Source organism: Aspergillus saccharolyticus (assembly GCF_003184585.1).
Source record: "Aspergillus saccharolyticus JOP 1030-1 unplaced genomic scaffold BP01scaffold_1, whole genome shotgun sequence".
Classification (NCBI taxonomy): Eukaryota; Fungi; Ascomycota; class Eurotiomycetes; order Eurotiales; family Aspergillaceae; genus Aspergillus; species Aspergillus saccharolyticus.
Window position 1 is genome coordinate 408,684 of NW_020290611.1, and position 21,005 is coordinate 429,688.

The 21,005-nt window shown below is 52.1% G+C and overlaps 5 protein-coding genes and 2 non-coding genes across 7 annotated transcripts in view; 4 read left to right on the forward strand and 3 right to left on the reverse strand.

The window, feature by feature from the left end:
* Positions 1–1,914, forward strand: part of BP01DRAFT_419828 (uncharacterized protein) — a 4,254-nt gene extending 2,340 nt beyond the window's left edge. Inside the window, exons 3-5 of the mRNA XM_025579423.1 lie at positions 37–305; positions 354–379; positions 420–1,914. Of these exons, the coding sequence (XP_025435665.1) occupies positions 37–305; positions 354–379; positions 420–1,864 (1,740 nt within the window). The 3' untranslated portion in view covers positions 1,865–1,914. The remainder of the gene's footprint in view (positions 1–36; positions 306–353; positions 380–419) is intronic.
* Positions 1,915–2,279: 365 nt separating this feature from the next.
* On the forward strand, positions 2,280–4,781 carry BP01DRAFT_3348 (uncharacterized protein). The gene has a single exon (XM_025573177.1). It carries the CDS (start codon positions 2,429–2,431, stop codon positions 4,532–4,534), a length of 2,106 nt encoding a protein of 701 aa, XP_025435666.1. The 5' UTR covers positions 2,280–2,428; the 3' UTR covers positions 4,535–4,781.
* Positions 4,782–6,738: 1,957 nt separating this feature from the next.
* Positions 6,739–9,101, forward strand: BP01DRAFT_3395 (sugar porter family MFS transporter). The gene is made up of 5 exons (XM_025573369.1): positions 6,739–7,299; positions 7,355–7,478; positions 7,529–7,605; positions 7,659–8,009; positions 8,082–9,101. Exons 1-5 carry the CDS (start codon positions 6,998–7,000, stop codon positions 8,836–8,838), a joined length of 1,611 nt encoding a protein of 536 aa, XP_025435667.1. The 5' UTR covers positions 6,739–6,997; the 3' UTR covers positions 8,839–9,101.
* Positions 9,102–9,767: 666 nt separating this feature from the next.
* On the reverse strand, positions 9,768–9,840 carry BP01DRAFT_t14. The gene has a single exon. It is a non-coding gene; the product is annotated as a tRNA-Trp (tRNA).
* A 1,575-nt stretch (positions 9,841–11,415) lies between these two features.
* On the forward strand, positions 11,416–11,488 carry BP01DRAFT_t1. Its single transcript has one exon. It is a non-coding gene; the product is annotated as a tRNA-Trp (tRNA).
* Positions 11,489–12,475: 987 nt separating this feature from the next.
* On the reverse strand, positions 12,476–14,436 carry BP01DRAFT_419831 (MFS transporter; the record flags this gene model as incomplete). Its single annotated transcript, XM_025579424.1, has 2 exons — positions 12,648–14,436; positions 12,476–12,502 (listed from the first exon to the last, which is right to left on the reverse strand). The coding sequence occupies exons 1-2, from the start codon at positions 14,322–14,324 to the stop codon at positions 12,476–12,478; spliced, it is 1,704 nt and encodes a 567-aa protein (XP_025435668.1). The 5' UTR covers positions 14,325–14,436.
* A 710-nt stretch (positions 14,437–15,146) lies between these two features.
* BP01DRAFT_361728 (OPT family oligopeptide transporter) lies at positions 15,147–17,901 on the reverse strand (the record flags this gene model as incomplete). The annotated part of the gene is made up of 8 exons (XM_025576192.1): positions 15,147–15,485; positions 15,570–15,859; positions 15,912–16,089; positions 16,150–16,413; positions 16,463–16,744; positions 16,795–16,911; positions 16,975–17,535; positions 17,599–17,901. The coding sequence occupies 8 exons, from the start codon at positions 17,899–17,901 to the stop codon at positions 15,147–15,149; spliced, it is 2,334 nt and encodes a 777-aa protein (XP_025435669.1).
* Between the last annotated feature and the right edge of the window lie 3,104 nt (positions 17,902–21,005).

Here is a 21,005-nt window from a genome sequence, read left to right on the forward strand (position 1 = left end):
CAACAACAACAACAACAACAACAACAACAACAACAGCAGCAGCAGCAGCAGCAACAACAGCAGCAACAGCAACAGCAACAGCAACAACAGCAGCAGCAGCAGCTACATCTCGTCCCACCCCCACCTAACCCTACAACTCTATTCGCTGCGGAGCAGTCTCTGCCCCCTCAGCCGCAGCATGTTCTGATGGCACCGCCGGTACCAATGGCACCGGTACTCGACGATGTTCTACTGGTTGATGCATCCGGAATGGTGCCAGTAATCGACCCACAACTGGCAGAGCAATTGTTCTATTCTTATGACTGGTTTCAAGAGGAAATGGCAACCTATTATACCCTTTAATGTATTTCAAGCTTCGGCGTTGCTGGGGAAACTTTATGTATGTGTAGAATAGAGCCAGGATTACCCCGCTACTTTAGATAGCATGAACCCCTCCTTCGTTTGTTCCTCCGTCATCACCACAACCACTTCTCGCACCGACCGCTCCATCGTCATGGCCGCGCAGATGTCCCAGACTCAAGTCTTTCATGGTACACTGATCCATACGATCTGTGCAAATGAGCTGGAAATCCTGACCGACTGCGTGATCGTCGTCGCCCCGACCGGCACAATTCAAGGTATTCATCCTTCCACGCCAGCCGCCGCCACAGCACGACTGCTAGCGCAGCATCACGACTTGAAACCACCTGCGTACTGCTTGACCTTCCTTGGTCCTACCGAGTTTCTCATTCCTGGCTTCCTTGACACCCACACACACGCTCCTCAGTGGGCCCAACGCGGCACTGGTCGAGGAATTCCTCTGTTGCAATGGCTGGAAGAAATCACATTTCCCCACGAAGCGAAATTGGCGGACCCTGACTACGCGCGGCAGCTTTACTCGGCCGCAGTTCGTGGTAGCCTCCGGCAAGGTGTCACGACTGCCTGTTACTATGGATCACGTCATGCCGATGCGTCCGTGATCCTGGCGGAAACCTGCCTGGCGCAAGGCCAACGAGCTCTGATCGGAAAATGCAACATGAACCGCCACGCACCAGAGTGGTACCGCGATACTTCCATCACTGATTCAATCACAAGCACGGAAAGCTTCATTAGGCGTGTCCGGGAGTTGGACCCTGACCATACCCTCGTCACTCCAGTGATAACACCCCGGTTCGCCATCAGCTGTGAGGAAGAACTTCTCATCCAGTTGGGACAGCTGGCGTCCCGGAACACTGACCTACCAATTCAAACCCATTTTAACGAATCTCGTGGTGAGGTGGACTTTACACGGACACTATTCCCCACGGATAAAAGTGAGACAGAGCTCTACGAGCGACTTGGACTCCTGAATGAGCGCAGCATCTTGGCTCATGCAATTTATCTATCAGATGCGGAGATCGACCGCATCACGCAGCGGAAATGTGGCATCGCTCATTGCCCAATTCCCAATGTGACGATGGATGAGTTCATGGTGGCTCCCGTGCGAGAATATCTGCGTCGGGACGTCAAAGTTGGACTAGGGACCGACTGCGGTGGAGGATACTCGACTTCGATGTTGGAAGTGATGAAAGCGGCGTTTGTGGTCTCGACAGCCCGATGTACCATGACGCAGGGTCGTGATGAACCATTGAGTATCACCGAAGGATTCTATATGGCCACCTTAGGGGGTGCGAGAGTGTGTGGACTACAGGACAAGGTAGGAAACTTTGTTGTTGGCAAGGAGTTCGATGCGTTACTGGTGCGGGCGGATGCGAAGACGAGTGTGATGGCACCGGTGGAGGAGACCGATGATGTAAAGACGGTCTTTGAAAAGTTTCTCATGACAGGGGATGACCGGAATATTGTGGAAGTATTTGTCAAAGGAAGACAAGTTCATGTATCTTGATCATACTTACTTGTTCTCATAGGGAGGGGAGGAAATAGGGATGTGGGCATGCATATGTATAGTTATCTATAAATGGATCCATAAACAGGGCTGACGGAAGAGGGGGGAGGGCGGCGTAAAGCAAGGCAAGGCAGGGGGGACCACCGCCTCAGGCACCCACCCACCGGGCAGTTTGTCTCAACTTCAAATCACTGCAGGCTGAATTGAACTCGACTATTTTATCGCTCCCCCCAAATCTGGGTTCTCCCTCCTCTCGCTCTCTCTAGTACCTGTTTCGTTCTTCCTTTTGGCCCTCACTTTTGATATATCTCTCTTTCATTCTTTTGAAACCCCTCTTCTTCTTTTGTCATAACTGTCTTTCTGCCACTTTCTCTACCTCGTTGATCGTGTTCAAGTTCACGCGTTCCTGGCTCGGCATCTTCCTCAGGCACCACCTTTCATCCCATTCGTCTACCATCTCTTTTAGCACGAATTTTTCTGTCGACCCATCATTCGTTACTCTCCTCAGTAAAATTTCATCTTCGTTTTTGGTGCAGACAGCTCCTTAAGTGCCCGCCGTCCAATATGGTAGACGAGCCACAAGTCATGTCTATCCAGCAACGGATTGCGGCGTTGAAACATGCCCAGGCGGGTCAAGCTGGAGGCGCCGAGGCCAGTGAACCGACACTGATCCAGCCCACTTCACTGCCCATCCGCCCGGCTGCTCCTCCGAAGCCCAGGACATTCAATCGTTCTAGCGACAATGAGATTCCTGGCAGCAATGGAAGGCCTCACGATGAGACTCCGCCGCCTACCTACGATGAATCATTCCCTCGACCATCTGCGCAGCCATTGCCCTGCCCCGCTCCGGCCAAATACAAGTCGCCCCCACCATTGCCCGTGCGCAAGCCTTCCGATCAGCAGGTTCAACCACGCCCTACCCTCCCTCCACGACGGCCTACCAATCCCTCCCGGAAAGTCTCCCGGGAGTCGATGGCCTCGGATATATCACGATCAACCACCACAAGTACGGGTCGAGCAACAATCACCTCCGTGACCTCCTCCGACTCGGGAACCGGTCGCTCGCTGCCGCCCGCATGGGGAGAGGTGGAATTACCTCCCTTGCCTCCCAAACGACAACCCCCGCTGCCGTCTCGACCCTCGACTGCGTCTGTCAGAAGTAATAGCAGCTTGTCTGTGCCGCAGTTGCCCGCACGCAGGGGATCGAGCCAAAGTAACTGCTCGACTGACAGTACATATTCTCAGCAACCCCGACCGCCTCCGCGGCTACCGTCTCGGGACAGTAGCGACAGGTCACCGAGCGCAAATCAGGCTGCAGCCGACGAATGCAGACCGACTCTTCCCACCCGGAGATTGCCTCCGCCACCTCCATCGACTGCTACTTTGGGTAAGCTGCAGCAGGCTGGGTTTGCGTCGATTAACAAGCCTTCTCCTGCGGCTGAAACAAATGGTGGCTCTCCCCCGGTTCCAGTGGCCTCACGCCCGGCCCCGCCAGATCTCTCTAAACTTCAAGCTAGCAAGCCTCGCCTGCCTGCTTCTGGCTCACCAGTTGTAACGCCGAGTGCAGCACCGACGGTGGCTTGTCTGAAATGTCGAGATTTCTCGGCACCGGACGCCCACGCCGCTCGATACCCGCGTGAGACCCTTCCGACTCAGGATTTGGGGTGGTTAGCAAGAGAGCTCACAGCGCCCTTCCCCTCGCCCACAGACAAGGCTCGGGTCATATTTACCTGGCTGCATCATAATGTTGATTACGACGTAGACGCTTTCTATGGCAATAGAGTGCAACCTTCCACGCCTGCCGGCACGCTGGCCTCAGGGCTCGCGGTCTGTGCGGGATATGCGGGGCTCTTCCAAGCCCTCGCGACCCAGGCCGGCCTCGAATGTCGCGTCGTTTCTGGCCACGGCAAGGGAACTGGGTATTCGGATCCTGTGCCTGGCTCTGCAGTTCCTCCCTTCAACGCAAACCATGCTTGGAACGTCGTGCGGATCGACCATGGTCAATGGAAGCTAATCGACACCTGCTGGGGTGCGGGAAACGTCCATGGTCCAAGTCAGCCCTACCAAAGATCGTTCAATCCGACCATGTTCACGCAGACGAATGACGAGTTCGGCCTCAAACACTTTCCCACCAATGGCAATGAGTTCTTCCGAGATGATGGCCGTCCCGGAATCAGTTGGGAGGAATACATTATGGGCTGTCCGGGTGCAACTCAGCAGCCGATGATCTACGGCGATGCGCATAAGCACCACCTTGGGCCAGACTCTTTTCTTCCAGCGACCAAAGAGATCACCGTGCAGCAAGGCGGGTCGCTCCGGTTTCAATTCGGGCTTATCTGCGAGCACTGGACCCTGGAACATCACTCACGGGCCTCGCCCGCCCTTTTCATGCTGATAGTACACGGAGCGGATGGCCGACAAGATGACCGTCTGGTTTTCGCGCATTACCGGGGCAGCAACCCTGGCGGCGGCGGAGATCTTTGGTACCTGGATGTGCCCGATGTTCGCGCTCTAGGCACTCCGGGCCAGACAGTGCAGGTTGCGGTGCTAACGCGTTTTGGGGATCGGGAAGACCCGCGAGGTGTAACTATCACAGCGGAGGACTACTGGCGCGGCGTCAAGCGAGTGGCAATGGCGTGGGCATACATTGCCGAATGGAGACTGGTCTGACTTGAGTCAGAGTCGAGTCGACCAGTCACGAGTCTTTGGGGTCTCAAGAACCCCCTGGCTATAATCATAATTAGGCCCCCGGTTAATTAGGGCTGGCTGCGGCATTATTTTCGGGTGTTCATTTCGTCAGTCCTTGCTGGACCCCGCTTGCACAGGCTGTCATTCACCACACGCCCTTTTTCTCACGTTGAAATATCTTATTGGGCACTTGGTTGCTGTTACCTTGGAACAGGGTCTAGTTCTGGGTGCCCTGGCATATATAATAATTACGTCTATTCCTACCCTAATGATAATCATGACTACCGCCCGCCTCTACGCGAGTGTTGACTTCGGATCGAGAAATCGAAAGCTCATAGCCGAGCACCAGACTGTAATACTCACATAGCTATAGGCTGATTCTTAGCAAATTTTCGCATCTAAACCCACAAAAAGTTGGGATTTTACCTAAGACAATCCATGCCTCCATTTAGTGGCGATTGGAGGAAGACGCGAAAATGAGAAAATCCACCAATCCCTGGCTCGGGGCGCGGGCGATTCCGTTGCGAGGGCTTTCGAGAGGTTGGAGAAGCCGTTTTCCTCGGCTAATTCGGGTGGTGGTCATTTTGATCGGGAAGGTTCAGCCGCAAAAGGGGGTTCACAGCTATGGGTTGATTGTTATACCGGTTGGGAGTATAAGAGTATGCGTGTAGAAGTGTACTTTCAGCTCTTAGGACTGAATAAGTAGCCGTGTCTCCTGTGTCCATAATGGTTATTCAGTTATTGTTTTTTGTTTGCGTTCTTCGGGATAATCAGACTATCAGAGAGTGCCAGGAAGTGAATGTGGATGGAGAAACTCGGGTAAGAAGCGGCGAACCTAAGACGGTCTGGGGAAAGACGGGCGGGGGGCCGAGACCCTTGATGCCCGATTCGGCATACAATTATCCAAGGAGATCATGTGCTCCGGGGATGCAAAACTCGGGGATTGTCCGGGCCTCCACAATTTCTCCCTTCCCCTCAAACAACAGATGATTCCAGAATCAACCGGGTTCAAGAAACAGACTCCATGACACACTCATCAGGCCATTAGAATACACAGTCCCGAACCATCAATCCCGATAACAGCCCTTCCAAGCAATGCAATAATCGATGTGAACAGCGTAACCGTCACACAACATCCATTGATTGCACAGACCGACTTGGCTGCTTCCTGCACCCTGCATTCCCCCTCTAACTACTCCCCCGGCCACCGTCTCTTTCGCTACGGAGACCGTACCGTGTGTGCTTGTTGCTGCGTCTACCGCCGGGATACGCAGCTCACATGCCGATCCATCCCGATAAATCAATTCCCACTTGGTCCCCTCCTTTTCGTGCCGGGCCCGCTCCATTATCCACAGTGATTGGGGTCCCCCCGGACTCCCTCCACGGCTGACTTCGAATGCCCGCTCTCGGGTCAGGGAATTTCCCTGGCTAGCTGAGAGTACGAGTCAAGTCCCTCTCGTGCGGAGAGAAAACGGGATACCACCACGGGCCAGCGAGGCTACTCATTACCGCGGTTTCGGCTCAATTGCCCCCCTAAGGTCACATTTGGCCCTCTCCGGGTGGCCTGCATGACGGGATGGGCCAATTGTTCATTACTTTTCTCACTCCTGCGTGTTTGCTCCAGTTCCCACACATTGGTCTGGTCGAATCTGGAGCATAGTCATGGCCTTGGGATTGGCGGGCCTCCAGGTAAGATCCTCTTTTATTAAATGCAATTGAAACACAAGAAAATTCAAATTGACGTCTGCATTCTTTCTCCAGGCCAAGTGTTGTACTCCTCTTGCCCCGGGATGTTGAGCAATCTGACACCCGGCTTTGACCCAGGTTCAGTTTCGTCTCGCGTCTCGGCCAGCCGACAGAAATGACCCACGGCTTCCTTCGATGTCAGCCGTCCGGCTGCATTGCATACATTCAGCCCTCGCGATAGGACAGAGAAACTTAGCTTCTCAGGGCTAAACCAATTATGCACACTCGCTCCGCTGGGAGAGGAGAAGCCGCAACAGAAGTCAGCAAGTATTCATTTTCAGTTGCGCTAAACGTTTTAACCAATTGGGGCGGGGACCCTGTTTTCCCTCTCCTTCATGGAAGAACAAGTCGGGTCAGCGCGCGCTCTAAGGTTTAGCGGTTGAAACCGCTCGTGATGGCTTGTTTCTCGCTTGTCCAGGTTATGGCGGATGCTTGGTTGGGCCACTTACGTAGTGGCGAGCATCGGTTTAATTTATTTTTTTTTCTCCCTTCATCTCTCGTGGCTCCATCCACTTCTCGCGTGCGCGTGGGTGATATTCCCACCCCGGGGGGAGACAGACCCAGCTGTTTAAATTCCCCGTCTTTTCCCCGGTTTTCTCCTTTGTTCAGTTGTTTTCCTGTTCGGTGGTGTCCCTTCTACTTTCCCTAGACAGACTGTGCTCAACGCTCTCTTTACTTTGTGCGGAGTCTGTCTTCACCATGCAGAAGGTCGGCAACATTTACTTCATTGCGGCCATCGCCGTCATCGGCGGTGGTCTCTTCGGTTTCGATGTCTCGTCTATGTCCGCTATCATCAGCACGCAAGCCTATCTCTGCTATTTCAACCAAGGCTCTATCACTTACGAGGATGGCAAGGAGGTCTGTTCCGGTCCTACTGCCGACGTTCAGGGCGGTATCACTGCCTCTATGGCTGGTGGTTCTTGGCTTGGTGCTTTGGTTTCTGGTTTCATCTCGGATAGATTTGGTCGTAAGACTGCTATTCAAGTCGGTTCGGTCATCTGGTATGTTTCCTTGTCTGCTACTCGGTCATCCAGGTTGCTGATTGTGATGACACAGGTGCATTGGCTCTATCATCGTCTGTGCGGCCCAGAACATTCCCATGCTGGTTGTTGGCCGTGTCATCAACGGCTTCAGCGTTGGTATTTGTTCCGCCCAGGTGCCTGTCTATATCTCTGAGATTGTAAGTCTGTGCAGTGGTTCTCTGCTGAACATCATACTAACTGATGCTAGGCTCCTCCCACCAAGCGTGGCCGTGTTGTTGGTCTCCAGCAGTGGGCTATTACTTGGGGTATCTTGATCATGTTCTAGTAAGTCTTGGACCATGGCAGCTTACACGTGTCAAGCTGACATTTTCCGTTAGTATCTCTTACGGCTGCAGCTTCATCAAGGGCACTGCGGCCTTCCGCGTTCCCTGGGGTCTGCAGATGATCCCCGCGGTTCTGCTCTTCTTCGGACTGATGGTACTCCCCGAGTCTCCTCGTTGGTTGGCTCGTAAGGATCGCTGGGAAGAGTGCCAGGCCGTCCTGACCTTGGTGCACGGTCAGGGTGACCCCAACTCTCCCTTCGTTCAGCGCGAGTTCGAGGAGATCAAGGGCATCTGTGAATTCGAGCGCGCCAATGCCGATGTCTCTTACCTTGAGCTCTTCAAGCCTCACATGATCAACCGCACCCACGTCGGGATTTTCACTCAGATCTGGTCTCAGCTTACTGGGTATGTTCAACGATCACATTCTAAAGGATCAGGAATGGACAATGATCTACAGAAGCTAACTCGACCGTCTAGAATGAACGTAATGATGTACTATATTTCGTACCTCTTCGCGATGGCTGGCCTGAACGGCAACAACAACCTCGTCTCCTCCTCCATTCAATACGTGATCAACGTCGTCACCACCGTTCCCGCTCTCATTTGGGGAGATCGATGGGGCCGTCGCCCGACTTTCCTGATCGGCTCGATCCTGATGATGATCTTTATGTATGCCAACGCCGGTCTGATGGCGACTTACGGCAACCCCGCGCCTGCTGGTGGCCTGAACGGGATCGAGGCCGAGTCCTGGATCATCCACGGCGCCGCCAGCAAGGGTGTCATTGCCTGCACCTACCTCTTCGTTGCTTCCTACGCCGTGTCGTTCGGTCCGGCCTCCTGGGTCTACCCTCCCGAGCTCTTCCCATTGAGAGTGCGTGGTAAGGCCGTGGCTCTGTGCACGTCCGCCAACTGGGCCTTCAACTTCGCGCTGGCCTATTTCGTTCCCCCGGCCTTCGTCAACATCAAGTGGGAGGTCTATGTGTTGTTCGGCGTGTTCTGTAACGCGATGGCCATCCACATCTTCTTCATGTTTCCCGAGACCACCGGAAAGACCCTCGAAGAGGTCGAGGCCATCTTCACCGACCCGACTGGTATTCCCTACATCGGCACTCCTGCCTGGAAGACCCGCAACGAGTTCAAGCACGGTGCCATGGTCGAGCAGGCTGGCTTTGATGAGGAGAAGCGTGCCGGGGCGGAGGTTGTCCACGCTGAGACTGCGGAGCCCAAGGTTTGAGGCTGTCCGGTGATGTGCGGCGGCATGCTGCTATCGCCTTTGTGGGATGGAGTAGATCCGGGGGCTATGAATGACGATTGTGGATGAAGATGATGGATTGACTGCATTGATGTTGCAAAAAAAGAGATACCATACCATGCGTTGTCACGGTTTATACTTTAATTTAACGGTTGTGTATTATATAATTGGATGAGGAAGGAATTGACCAATTAATCATGAGGAATGGTGTGATTTTCATGACTATCATCGATGTTGGGTAGTTCTGCTTGCTTTGAGTTGTAGATTAAGTCGGCAAGCCATCAACTTGTAGTAAGCTAAGGGCCACTTTCAGTCCGAAATGGAGCATTGCCAGTTTCAATGCAACTCCCCATCCAGGTTGTTGGCGTATGCCATCATCCGACTACGTGAATCCACATCAAATTATAGACAGTCATATCGGTTTCATATTGATCAATCCTAGAAATCAACATCAACATCAGCAACGCGTTTCATGAGCCACCCCTGAGCCATAAAAGCGTCATCTATCGACACAGGTACACGCCAGCAGGATTCAAACCCAGGGCAACATCTAGGCAGCCGTGGTAAAAAAATGAAAAAAAGAAAGGAGGGAAGAAAGAAAAAGAGAAGAGAAGAGGTCATCGGGTAATACCGTCCAAGGAATCCTTCTTTCAGCCTAAACTGTGGTAAATATTTCCACCTCAGCCGATAATGAGAAATCCCAATCCTGTCCGCATAGTCGACTGAATACCGCAAAAAGAAAAAAAGAAAAAAACTGGACAATGAGAAGTGCAAGTACACCCGCCCTGTCCCACCCCTTCCCCACTTTGTTTCTGATGACGAGAGCGTTCCATACAATGATAGAGCGTAGCAATCGTTAGAGGATTCCGCAATGGTAATTCTGGGAGAAAGAGATAAAAAGAAAAAGATAATGAGCCCAGCCCGGCTCGATCAGGCAACCTTACGATCTGGAGTCGTACGCGCTACCAATTGCGCCATAGGCCCATGAGGGGTGATTTCTTTTCCAGCTAATTGTCTATGTAAACCTATCTGAAGTTGTGAATGGGGTAGACGAATAGGTGATCCTTGTTACTGTCTGCTGTCTGGTGAGTGAGGTGGAAAGGCGAGGAGGTGCTTTGCGGTTTGGGGGTAGTGTGGGTGTTGCTTGGTTATATCATCCTTATTTTTCGGGGTTTATGTTTGGCAGGTATATTGTCGTTACTATGTATATATTTGGTTAATCAATTAAGGGGAAGGGTAGGGTGTCTTACTGCATGCAAATACTATTGGTTCCGTGTGACTATAAAATAGGATGTAGTTATCGGGGCATAGCATCGTTACCCACTTGAGTACCGCAATAATCGAACCTGGCCCCCAGAGGCTTGACTTACCAACACCGCCGACCATCGATCACCATAAGCTAGAGACTCGTTCGCCAGACCGTGGGAGCGCGATAAAGTGCAACTGATCATAATCAGCGATACATGTCATTGTCCAGGACACTATAGAACAAAAAGCGAGGTTTCTGCGAGTGTCGAGCCAATATGGCTTCCGATTTTGATCATTCGTGGTTGGGGGATAGAGCAGGTATAGCCTGCAGCGGTATGAGATTTTGTACCAAGGGTTCTGTTCCCCAGACCAGAGGACCCTCGAATTTCGAATAGCACTCGCGGAAAATACCATATGTTCTAGGCATAAGAGACATGGCATCTGGTAGCGGTCACAAAGGCAGAGGATCCGGCGCCCCCCTCCCCCAGTCTATACTGCTGATAGAAGAAGGGACAAAGAACCGGCATGGCTTCATATAAAATAGCATCAATAAGCTGTAGAATCTCGCTCGACTGCTGGGCAAGGAGCAAAAAAGGAAAAAGAGTATATCGTGATGATAGAGCCGCGTAGTAGAGAAGCTGGTACCCAGATTTCAAAGTAATGTCGAAGTCTCTCGAGCAAACACCAACTGGAAGGAAGAGGCACACCCGAAGGAGCACTACAGGCCTCTACAGGACGGTCTCCAAGACTGGACGAGACGAATAAGATAATTGGGACTCAGCCCGGGAGATGGCACCGATTTACCAAGACGGACAAGGATACTACTCGTTCGTGCTCGACATACTCGCAGATAAGCACACTGGACAGTCTTAATCGACCCTGATAGTACTGCGAGTACTGAATACCCCTGCCCGATGGTAAGTGAGATTTGTGTAGGGAAGGCGCACCTTGGCAGTGACAAGTTAGGACGTTGATCCGCCCAGGTGTTAACCTTCAAGCCCAAGCGAGTGACTTTGTCAGCAGCATGGAGGTGCCGAAGCTGGTTAAAAGCGAGTGTGGATCGACTTAAGGCGTTCGGTTGCTATTTCGAACTGAAGGATTGGGTATTCCATCATGGGTTGTGTGCATGGAAGGTAAGTAGCATCGAGGCGGAACAAAGATTTGCTCCATCGAGTCAAGATTGCTGTCGAATGTAGAGAGTCTAGAAAGAATGTCTCGATCTATGTATGGTGTATGCAAGGGTGACACGAGGAAGGTGCAGTTTGTTTATTCTGGAATATATAACAATATTTAGTCAAACATGACATGAATGGGCCTATGGCGCAATTGGTAGCGCGTACGACTCCAGATCGTAAGGTTGCCTGATCGAGCCGGGCTGGGCTCATCCATTCTCTTTTTGTGATTGTTTTGATCCGCATCCACCGTCACACCTGGAAACACCCCAACTTATTGCCTTGTTTGGAAACACCCCAACGATACTTACAGGAATCCTTCAAGCATGATTTTGTTCCAAATGGCCCCTGCTCGACTACCAAAATGTAGTAAACGATGGCATCTCTCGCATCGCCATCTTGCCCGAAGTCCTTCCCAATCACCACCAGATCAACTTGAAAGCCAACTAAGAACCTCCCATATACCACCCCAGGGATATACTACAACCTCATATCTTCCCCCTCTCCAATTGTAGCAAATATGCCTCCCCGCAATGAAGACCCAGACCACCACCCCGCGAAATCCCACAGAGATAAAGAACCCAAGCAACGTCCCAATCCCAGCATATACTAAACCAAATCCCTTCCCCCCGAATTCTCATCCAATTCAGTTATTCGCTAAATGCACCCCAGAATCCACAATGCCACCTCCCCCCCCAACCTCGCAAATAAAGCTGCCATCGTAACCGGCACCGCCTCCGGCCTGGGCCGCGCCATCGCCCTTTGCTACGCCCTCGAAGGCACCAAAGTCGTCTGCGCCGACCCGACCACGCTCGCACGCAGAGAGATAGATTCCCGCCGAAACCGAGACCCAAAATGCACGACCTCATCGTGCAACCGGATGTCAGGCGGTGTTTGTGAAGACGGATGTCGGCAGTGCGGGGGATATGGGGCGGTTGGTGGAGGCTGCGGTGCGGAAGTTTCAATGGGCGGTTGAATATGTAGTTCACCCACCTCTGAGCTTTCCTAGACAAAATATTGAAAGACAGAGTGAGAGGTGGATGACGGGTATACTGCTCACCAAGCTGCCCTAGCGTTTGTCTAGGGGTTGAATGGCGCTACAATGACCAGAGAGAATCGAAGATAAGTAGGTTTCTTACTACGAACAATATTACAGACACAGAGGCTAGTCAAGTCTCCATCGTTGCTATATTTCGATCTTAGTCATAAACCATACCATTGATTAACTACACATTAGTTCTTAGAGATAACAACGTATCATCCCATCTATTTCGCAGTGAATCGACTCCGCGCCCTCAACGCAGCCCCGTAATAGTACAAGGCAAACATCCCCCCAATGCACCCCACCGTCAACCCCGCCAGAAGACTCACCCCGGGTCCCACCCCAAGATTCCGGTACAACGGGCCTGCAAACAGCACGGCGCCACAAGCCAGCGCACTGCGCATAAAGTCATTCCCCGCGAAGAGACTCGCCGCGTATTGCGGGTACGTCATCGGGATGTAGATGAAGATACACTGGATCAGAGTGAAGATCCCAATCGTGTACAGCAGAATCCCAACCACCGAGACGATCCAGTGGATCGAGCCGCGCGAGGTCCAGCCGAAGATGAACAGCCCGATCGGCGGAAGGAAGGAAGCGAACAGGGCGGGAATGAGTCGGCGTTCCGGGGCACCAGGGCCGCGGGCACGGATCTCGGGCTCAAACACTCGATACAGGTACCAGAAGTAGAGCGGGACGGCGATGGCGAGCGCCACGGCAATGCTCAGAAACACGAGGCCCATCTCGCCGAGGTTGAAGTGGTAGATGTCAATGTACACGATTGGGAAGACCTCGAAGAAGGAGTAGTAGATTCCGTAGATCAGACTGGTGTAGACGTTGAAGAAGAGGATGGCCGGGTCAAGGAAGATGATCTGAAACGGTCGGTACAGCGCTTCCATCGCCACAGCGGTGACGGTCAATTGCTTTTGCTTGATTTCAGACTGCGAGCGTAGTTTGTCGTTATCCGTCAATCGGCGCAGGCGGCGCGCGCGCTGCAGTAGAATCGCATCCGGGAAGGTTTCAGGCAAGCAGAAGAACATTAGGATGAGGATCGGAGCCGAGAGCCAGACAGTCTCCCATAGAGACCACCGCCAGCCCATCACGGGAACGCTGAAGCCCGAGATCAGAGGACCCAGAGCGGGACCCAGGGTTGCAAAAGCCGCCCAAGTAGTGAGCCCATAGGGCAGTTTCAGGAGACTGTACACGTCGCCAATGCTGGCGCCCCCAGTTGCCAGACATGGACTGCCAAAGAAGCCCTGCAGGAATCGAAGCACGAGAAGACCTCCGAATGTGTTGACCACGGCAGCGCCGATAGTGAACATGACGAACAGGGCGAACGTGATGATATATGGAGGGTTCCGTCCCACGCGAGGGATCTCGCTGATCGGAGAGAAGATCAACGGCCCGATCCCGTACCCCAGGACGTAAAGCGCCAGCCCCAGAGAGGCGGCAGTTGCCGAAACGCCGAACCGAGTCTGAATCTCCGGAGCGCTAGGCGTATAGATTGACGAGCCCATGTAGACGGCAAATGTGTAGAGGTAGATCTGCGTCACGACGAACAGCTTCTTGCCGGATGACCAGTTCTGCGGGTTCTCTGGATCATGCGTCGTATACCAGTCCACCAGGATGGTGCCATCGTCGGTTTTCGTGGGCGCTATCGACCGGCTGGGGGCCGCCTGCAGTGCCTCGGTCTGCGTAGCAATGGAATACAGGCGAGCGAGATCATCTTGAGTGCGGACCTTCTCAAGGTCTGTCATTGACGGCACCCGGCTCAAGTTGGTAGCGGTTTCGGATGTAGAAGCATCATCGGATTGCCGTGCATCTGCGTCGGTTTCGGAACTCGAGTCTTTCTCCTCATCGGCTTCGAAGATGGCCGCACTCGAAGCATTTCCTGCATAGCAGTTTGGGCATTGGAAGTCGGGACGTTCCTCAGGGTAGAGTAGGATTTTGTTCCTTGTGACCCATCGCAGCAATTGTCCAGCTGTGCTGTTGCGGATAAGAGAATCCATTGTTGCTTATGGAGAAGATCGAGCTGATCGGTGATTGAGTAGCATGACACGCTATGGAAGCCATGTTGCCCGGATTTATTTATTCTCGTTGCGTAGTCCATATTGCGATTTCGTGCTCGTGTTGGAATTAATCAGCGTTGAGAGGACAATAGCAGCCATGCGATTCCACGGCATGGTGTTGGCGTCCATTATTCAGCAACACAGCAAGAAAACACGAGGAGGGTTGATTACTGATCATCACAAACCCCAGGTAGTCAGTTTGGTACTTGACCATTGGTTCCGACAAGCCACGCCATCATCGAGATCTGACAAAACACGAGATTTTTGAGTGGAATCGATTAACCTTCATGAATCATTCAATTACGTAGGGAGGGATCTTGATAATTGAAACTGCGGGGGCGATCTCAGCTCTTTGGGCCCAAAGCTTCATGAGTCTGTCTGATTCCATGACCTTGGCACACTGCCAGTGATTTGTCATGCACGCACTGCACCTTGAAGTACTGTGCTTGTAAGGTCGGTGGGGAACGAGGTTGAAGCAGCGGAAGGGAAGTGGACCGAAGAGGCAGTGGCCGTACTCGGTCCCAGCTTGGCTACAGAGAATGAAAGCGGCCTACAGTGCGATGATGCGACACAAGAAGTCACATTGGAAAAATTCCACATTACTAGCCCATGGGGCGATGCAGGCGTATAGCCCTATTAATAGATATCCCGATAATGCCTCAAGATATGAAGCTTTCGAGTATGTAAGCATCGTAGCACTTCATGTACGGTATCAGGTATCAATTAAAACTTCATGCCTCACTAGCTGCGACTAACCTCACCTTAGTCCGAGACCGGACACCAGTCATAATAACCATTGACATTGTTTCCCCACCATGTCGGGAAGCTATGCGCTGACCCTCCGGCTCCGAACACGGCGAATGACAGGATAAAGACAATCGTCAAGCTTGCTCCATCGAAGGCGCCGGTAATCAGATATGAGTAGTCCTTGAAAATTCGGGGTTTGAAGTTTCTGAGGTAGTACTGGACATAAAAGCCCGCAATGACCCAACTGAAGAGGATGCAAGTCTGGCTCTGGTTGTAAGGGATATAGCCTGCATACTGAATGAACTGCGGCATGTTGATCTCGGAGACGTCAAATTTGCCGATCCGTGGGACGATCTAAATCGAAGCATGAGCAATTCGACTCCGAATCTCGACTGGAAAAAGGAAAGGGATGACCCTCGTATTGGCGAAGTTACTTACCTTATGAATAACCTTGTGAAGGGCGACCACAGCAGCGCCAATTGCCAATCCGGCCGGCACAATGCTGTATTGCTTGCCCGCCTTATACAGGTAAGCTGCCAGCGCCCACGAGGTCGCATTGGTGTTGTACGATTGCATTGTTGCACCGCTCCAAGAGGAATCTCCGTTGCCGTTGACAAGAAGATCTCGGTTACCACTCACAACCGAGATCATGATAGCGTAGTTGATGAATCCACCGAGGACGGTGCCGTAGATCTGGGTCAAGAACATGACACGGGGTGGAATTTTGACTAGGACATAGCATTAGAGTCCGCATGGCTGTGGATGATCAGTAACACTTACGGTATTCGCCCATCTTCAAGTCGTTGGACAAAGTCACAGCATTCGAAATCACATTGTGCGACCACGCAGCAAAGTACATATTCCCAACCGGGCGGCCCGGAATCATAAGGCCAGCCAACATCTTGGACAAATTGTTGGTAGCGATTCCGTTACCGTACTTGGAATAGAGGATCGTACTCTGTCGCAGGTGTTAATGGTCAGATACTCGCAGGTAGTTCTCCCCTCGGTGAGCACTCACAAATGGCGAAAATATAATTCCAACGATGAGCGAGACGACATATGCCCAGGCAGGAAGAGTGACATTCTCTTTGAGAACCACGACCAGGCCCAGAATGAAGCTAAAGAGGAGCACGAAGGCATACCACCACCAAGGAGTCTCTTTGTAGTGCTTGGCCATGTGCACGTGGTGGCGATCATCATATTTACCCTCTCGTGCACTCTTGTAGGTTCGCCAAATATCTCGTCCCCAAAAGAGGACGGTATGTGCAACCAAAGCACCAATCTAGAGAATCTTAGCTCAGATTCACGAAGGACGACGGTACCACACATACTGCAGCATTGGCCATAAACATGGAAAAAGCAAATGTACCCGTGAGTTTAGGGAGGCCGTAGACTTCTAGGGCGGATTCATCCAGCACACCTCCGGGGAAAATCGTGGAAACGGGATAGGCTGTTCCATTTGCCTGGAGAAGGCGTGTCGACATGAAGGGAAGTGACCTTGAATCCCAACCGTTGCCGTAATAGATTCCAAGCATAATAACGAAGCAGACGAGAAACCCTGCCGCTTGGTGAGCCTGTAGTTTGAGGGGGAGTGAGGTTTGGAAGGATGTGATCTGCGCCGGTCAGATTTTCAACGATCTGTACGTATTGAATATAATCTTACATATTGCCAGTCAAAGCTGAGTGAGAATAAGCCCAGGCCCTCATTGTTAGTCGCTCCACCAAAGAGATTGGTCAGGATGGAGGCCGTATTGCCAGTGGCTTTCTGAGCAGCCAAGCACTGTGTTTCGGGGTCTAATTAGCAATCCGCAGAGTATTCGTAAACAAGATGAAGCACACTTACCGGGATCGAGACAGAGTTCAGCCATGGGAAAATATATGCAGGGATGATCTCATATAATGCCATGCCGCTGAAGGCGTACCAGAACCAACGGAGGGGCTTGGAATTTTTCACTTGCTGCCAGTGGAGCCCTTGCAAGGTTTTGACCACCGGTAGAGTACTCCAGTAGACAGCCTCGGGGTGCCAGACTGCAATGGGACGCATGATACCACAGAGCCCATAGCCAAATAGACCAATTGAGATGGTGCTTAAGATGACAGTGGTTGCACTCAACGGAAGGTTGTAGAAGAGGTCCTGGGCCGCAAAGACCTGGGTGCTGGCGGCAGCATTCGAGGCCGAAGTGGCAGTGATAGAACAAATTGCGTGCTCCTTAAGACCGAATGGCCCTGGATTGAGGAATTTGACGAGCCGAATCCCGAGCGGAAGCTTGCCCTGGCCACCTCGCTCTCTCCACCGGATCTCAGAGGTATCACCACGAGGGAGGAAACGAGCCCAAGCATTGCCGACGAAGTAAGAGATGAGGACTATAAAGGTTCCTTGGATGGTGATGGTGGTCGGTTTGAACTGTTGTCTCTCTTTGTCAGTGAAGGTACAGAAGGGATGTCAGAGGATATCTCCTAGGCCTACAATGTAAATTTGGTACATGACGGCCTGGAAGCAAGCCAGACCCGAAGCCAACACAACACTGCGAAAAGTCAGGGCACTGTCAAAGTCGTCACGCAGCGGCAGCAAGTGCACAGCTGCGTCTGCTCCGGTGATGATCACAGCGTCAGGATCTTCGTCACTCTCATGGTCGAGATGGTCCGCAACTGTCTTGATCTCTCCCTCTTTGCCAAGCACAGTGATGGCAGTCTTTTCCTCAGCAGGAGTTGAGTTGGTGGCCGACAGGCCATCACTGTCGACGGACGAAGTGATCAGCGGAGGTGCCATGGTGGTTGGCTCTCACTGAGTAAAGAGGGGTTGAGATAAAAGATGAATTTGACTGATCGCGCCCGTCTTCCTGAGCTGGCGGTCAACGCTCTCTTATAATCTCACCCAACGCCATGTGAACTGAGGCTAACCTTCACTTTTTGTAGTGACCACTGAGTCTGTGATACCATAAAGCCAGGAAATGAGCCATTCCAATGGAACGGGCAGCATTATTCTTCGCCACTGGGCGTTCGCCCTAGATCGAAGCTAATTCACTAGACCTATAGTGACACACCAAAAAAGAAATGACTATGATAGCTTCTGCTGGCTTGTGACCCCTCTCTCCGTTGAACCAATTCACGCCTCATGGCTGAGTTGAAGGTCTGGCCGCCCAGCTGGTGTCTGGCTTGTTCTGCCAGCCAGCGAAGGACTAAAGGAAAACCTCTCATGCCATTCCAGTGGCGTTATCAGTCCGTGCAATTCCGCGGTGCCGTAGCCCTTCCAAGGAGTCTCCGGCAAGGATCATCTGCAACCTGACCAATGTGAGTGGTGCCATGAACTAGAAGATAAGACAGGGTCAAACCTGCCAGGAAGATAACTCCAGCAATCAACGTAGCATTGACATGGCAAGCGGCAAACCTGAAATCGCACTCACCACGGGGTTCCTTCGGACTACCGACGCTAAAGCGCCTTGGGTCGCAAGTTGAGCACCAGTAATTGGTTCTGACCATAGGCTAATGTGATTCCGCCATAGATGCAATGTAGCCCTATTCGCGCTAGGGATGAACGAAACCAAAGACGCAAGAACCTCACTGTAAGACGTCTTGCACCAAACGGCTGTCGTGATCGCTTAAAACCCGATGGTCATTCGCTTCGTTGAATTTAATGAAAACATTCAATTATCCCAAGTATTCCAGGTGGGTTGATGACGCTCTGACACCCACGTGGGTTTCCACCTAAGTCACCATGGACCCTGTGAGAAGCCGACCTTGACGGGATGGCACTACGTCTCCGCAGCGGAGCGGGGGAAGGGAAAGTTCCAGGGCAGGCCAACCATGGGACTGATAAGCAGCGAGCGCCTCTTGGCCTCTTCTAGTTCCAAGCCTTGGCTTCCATTGACTTTCGTCTTGCCTCTGGATATATTACTTAGATTCCCACCATCAACCGAACAGACCAATCCGATGCTAGGAGTATAGAAGATAGTTCGAAAAGTTAAATCTATGCGCATAGGAGACTATCTCAAACGCTCGAGGGGGTGCCTATCGCAAGAAATTGTCTCTGATCAATGTCTCGGCCCTCGTGCGCGGGGGAAAAGATAAGGAGCGAGAACCGAGGCGTGACTACTGCGTCCAATTCGCGGGAAATTCTTATCGTTGTATCAGCGCTTCTGCGTTCACCTGACAGTGCCCTTGAAGTTCTCATCCTCAAGAATGGGATTAAAGCCAGTGAGACAGTCAAATAGAAGTGGTGCTGGAAAGGGGATGTCACCCGATCTGGTGGGCTGCAGGCGGTTATCAGTGCGACCCCCATCGGCGGAAGAAGGGCAGGGGGCGAGAGGGGGTATGGAACCCAGGCTCAGCCCGAATTGCGACCGTGCAGTACCACAGAAGTAGTCCCAGAATGTGAGGAATATGGAATATCTATGTAGACCCATTGTGAAAGCAGGAGTGTAAGGAATGAAAGTTGTTGGTTGGTGTTTGTATCCGGAATCTGATGTAAGCTTGCCGAGTTCACAAGCGATTGCACTAGTTATGATCTGCGATTTCCTGGTGCCTCAGGCAGCTTAGTCCTGCATCGTTCCTTTCATTTCAACAGACCTTCCGTCTAGAATGACAGTCACTGCAGCCTTCTCCATGCTTCGAGGTATATATCTCCTCGTCAAATCTCGCAATTTGAGTCACATTATGTTCTACACGTCACAGATTCATAGATCTCCGGCAGCTGGAGGGCCCAACTCCTTGACATTGATAGAGAAGGTGCTGCTTTTGGGTGAAGGGAGCTGCCTGCGATTCAGTTGACCGCATGAATGCATGATGGCGAGCGAAGATTCTCGGCGGAAGCTGTTTGATCGTTGGCAATTTCTTTCATCAAATGTCAAGCAGCGTATCACTTTCCGAGCCAGACTGATGACCATACTCTGTCTGGGATGCGGCCAGTCTATACGGTTGGTCGGACGTGCGCGGTTGTACGCAAGAGCCAAGAGAGAATGCGTCTAATCCCTGCTCTTGTTTCGAAGCAATGCTGACGATCCGATCGGGAGATAGACAGGAACTCCAATCCTCTCTACTTTTCCCCGAGCCCAGAACACGCATAAAAAATTTCCAACAAACAGGTATTCTCCGCGCTTGGTCAAGGCGGCTATGACAGACCTTGTCAACCATTGGCTGGTTTAGCTGGTTTTGTCTTTTACAGTGAGACCCCCGTCTGTGCGTTCTTCTCGCACTGTTCGCTTCCTGCTCATAGCCACTTTCTTTTTGCTGCTCGAACCGCTGCCTGAGATCGCAAACCCTCCATTCGTTGTTTTAGCAAGGACACAAAAACCTCGGGCATATACTCAGGACTACTGCGCACGGGAAAGGCAGAGTATGTTGTTAACATTAATTTCGCACTTGGCGCAGTGAACCCACACTGTACGACACCTCTCAGAGGTGTCGAAGGCTATGGATCGCCAACACCTCATCCTTCGGTGTCTGGAAGTATGTCCTTGTGTGAAGGCCATGATCATATGACGGTGTCAGGGTATACGATTAGTCCGACCTTGATCAACTGGCAGATTGTGTGGCATTCCACAAACTCATGGCAATGTCCACTAGGTTGGCCTCTAGAGCACCGTCCGGACCGCCAAATGCACTCTTGAGGGTGCGCGAATTATCTTGCTGAAACAATCCTCGCTCCATGTCTGCCTTGCATGTTTACTGTTGAGACATCGCGGGATCTCAGGCAGGTGAACAAGGGTCATGGGCCGATAAGTGTGACGGATTGTTGGGAGCTACGTCGGCAAGATATGCCTGCATAAGCTTGCGTATACGCTTAGTAGCCAACAAGGACGGGAAGATGCAGCGGGTGGATCCGGCATGAAGCGAAAGGCTCCACAACCGACACGAGCGCCTCCAGAGTGTGGCTTC

What these genes read in the sequence shown, in the direction of transcription:
- BP01DRAFT_3348 (XM_025573177.1), top strand. Translation starts at nt 2,429, where the DNA reads ATGGTAGACGAGCCACAAGTCATGTCTATCCAGCAACGGATTGCGGCG.
- BP01DRAFT_3395 (XM_025573369.1), top strand. Translation starts at nt 6,998, where the DNA reads ATGCAGAAGGTCGGCAACATTTACTTCATTGCGGCCATCGCCGTCATC. An exon ending in GGTATCTTGATCATGTTCTA is followed by an intron (nt 7,606 to 7,658) that starts GTAAGTCTTGGA and finishes ATTTTCCGTTAG; the next exon opens with TATCTCTTACGGCTGCAGCT. An exon ending in ATCTGGTCTCAGCTTACTGG is followed by an intron (nt 8,010 to 8,081) that starts GTATGTTCAACG and finishes TCGACCGTCTAG; the next exon opens with AATGAACGTAATGATGTACT.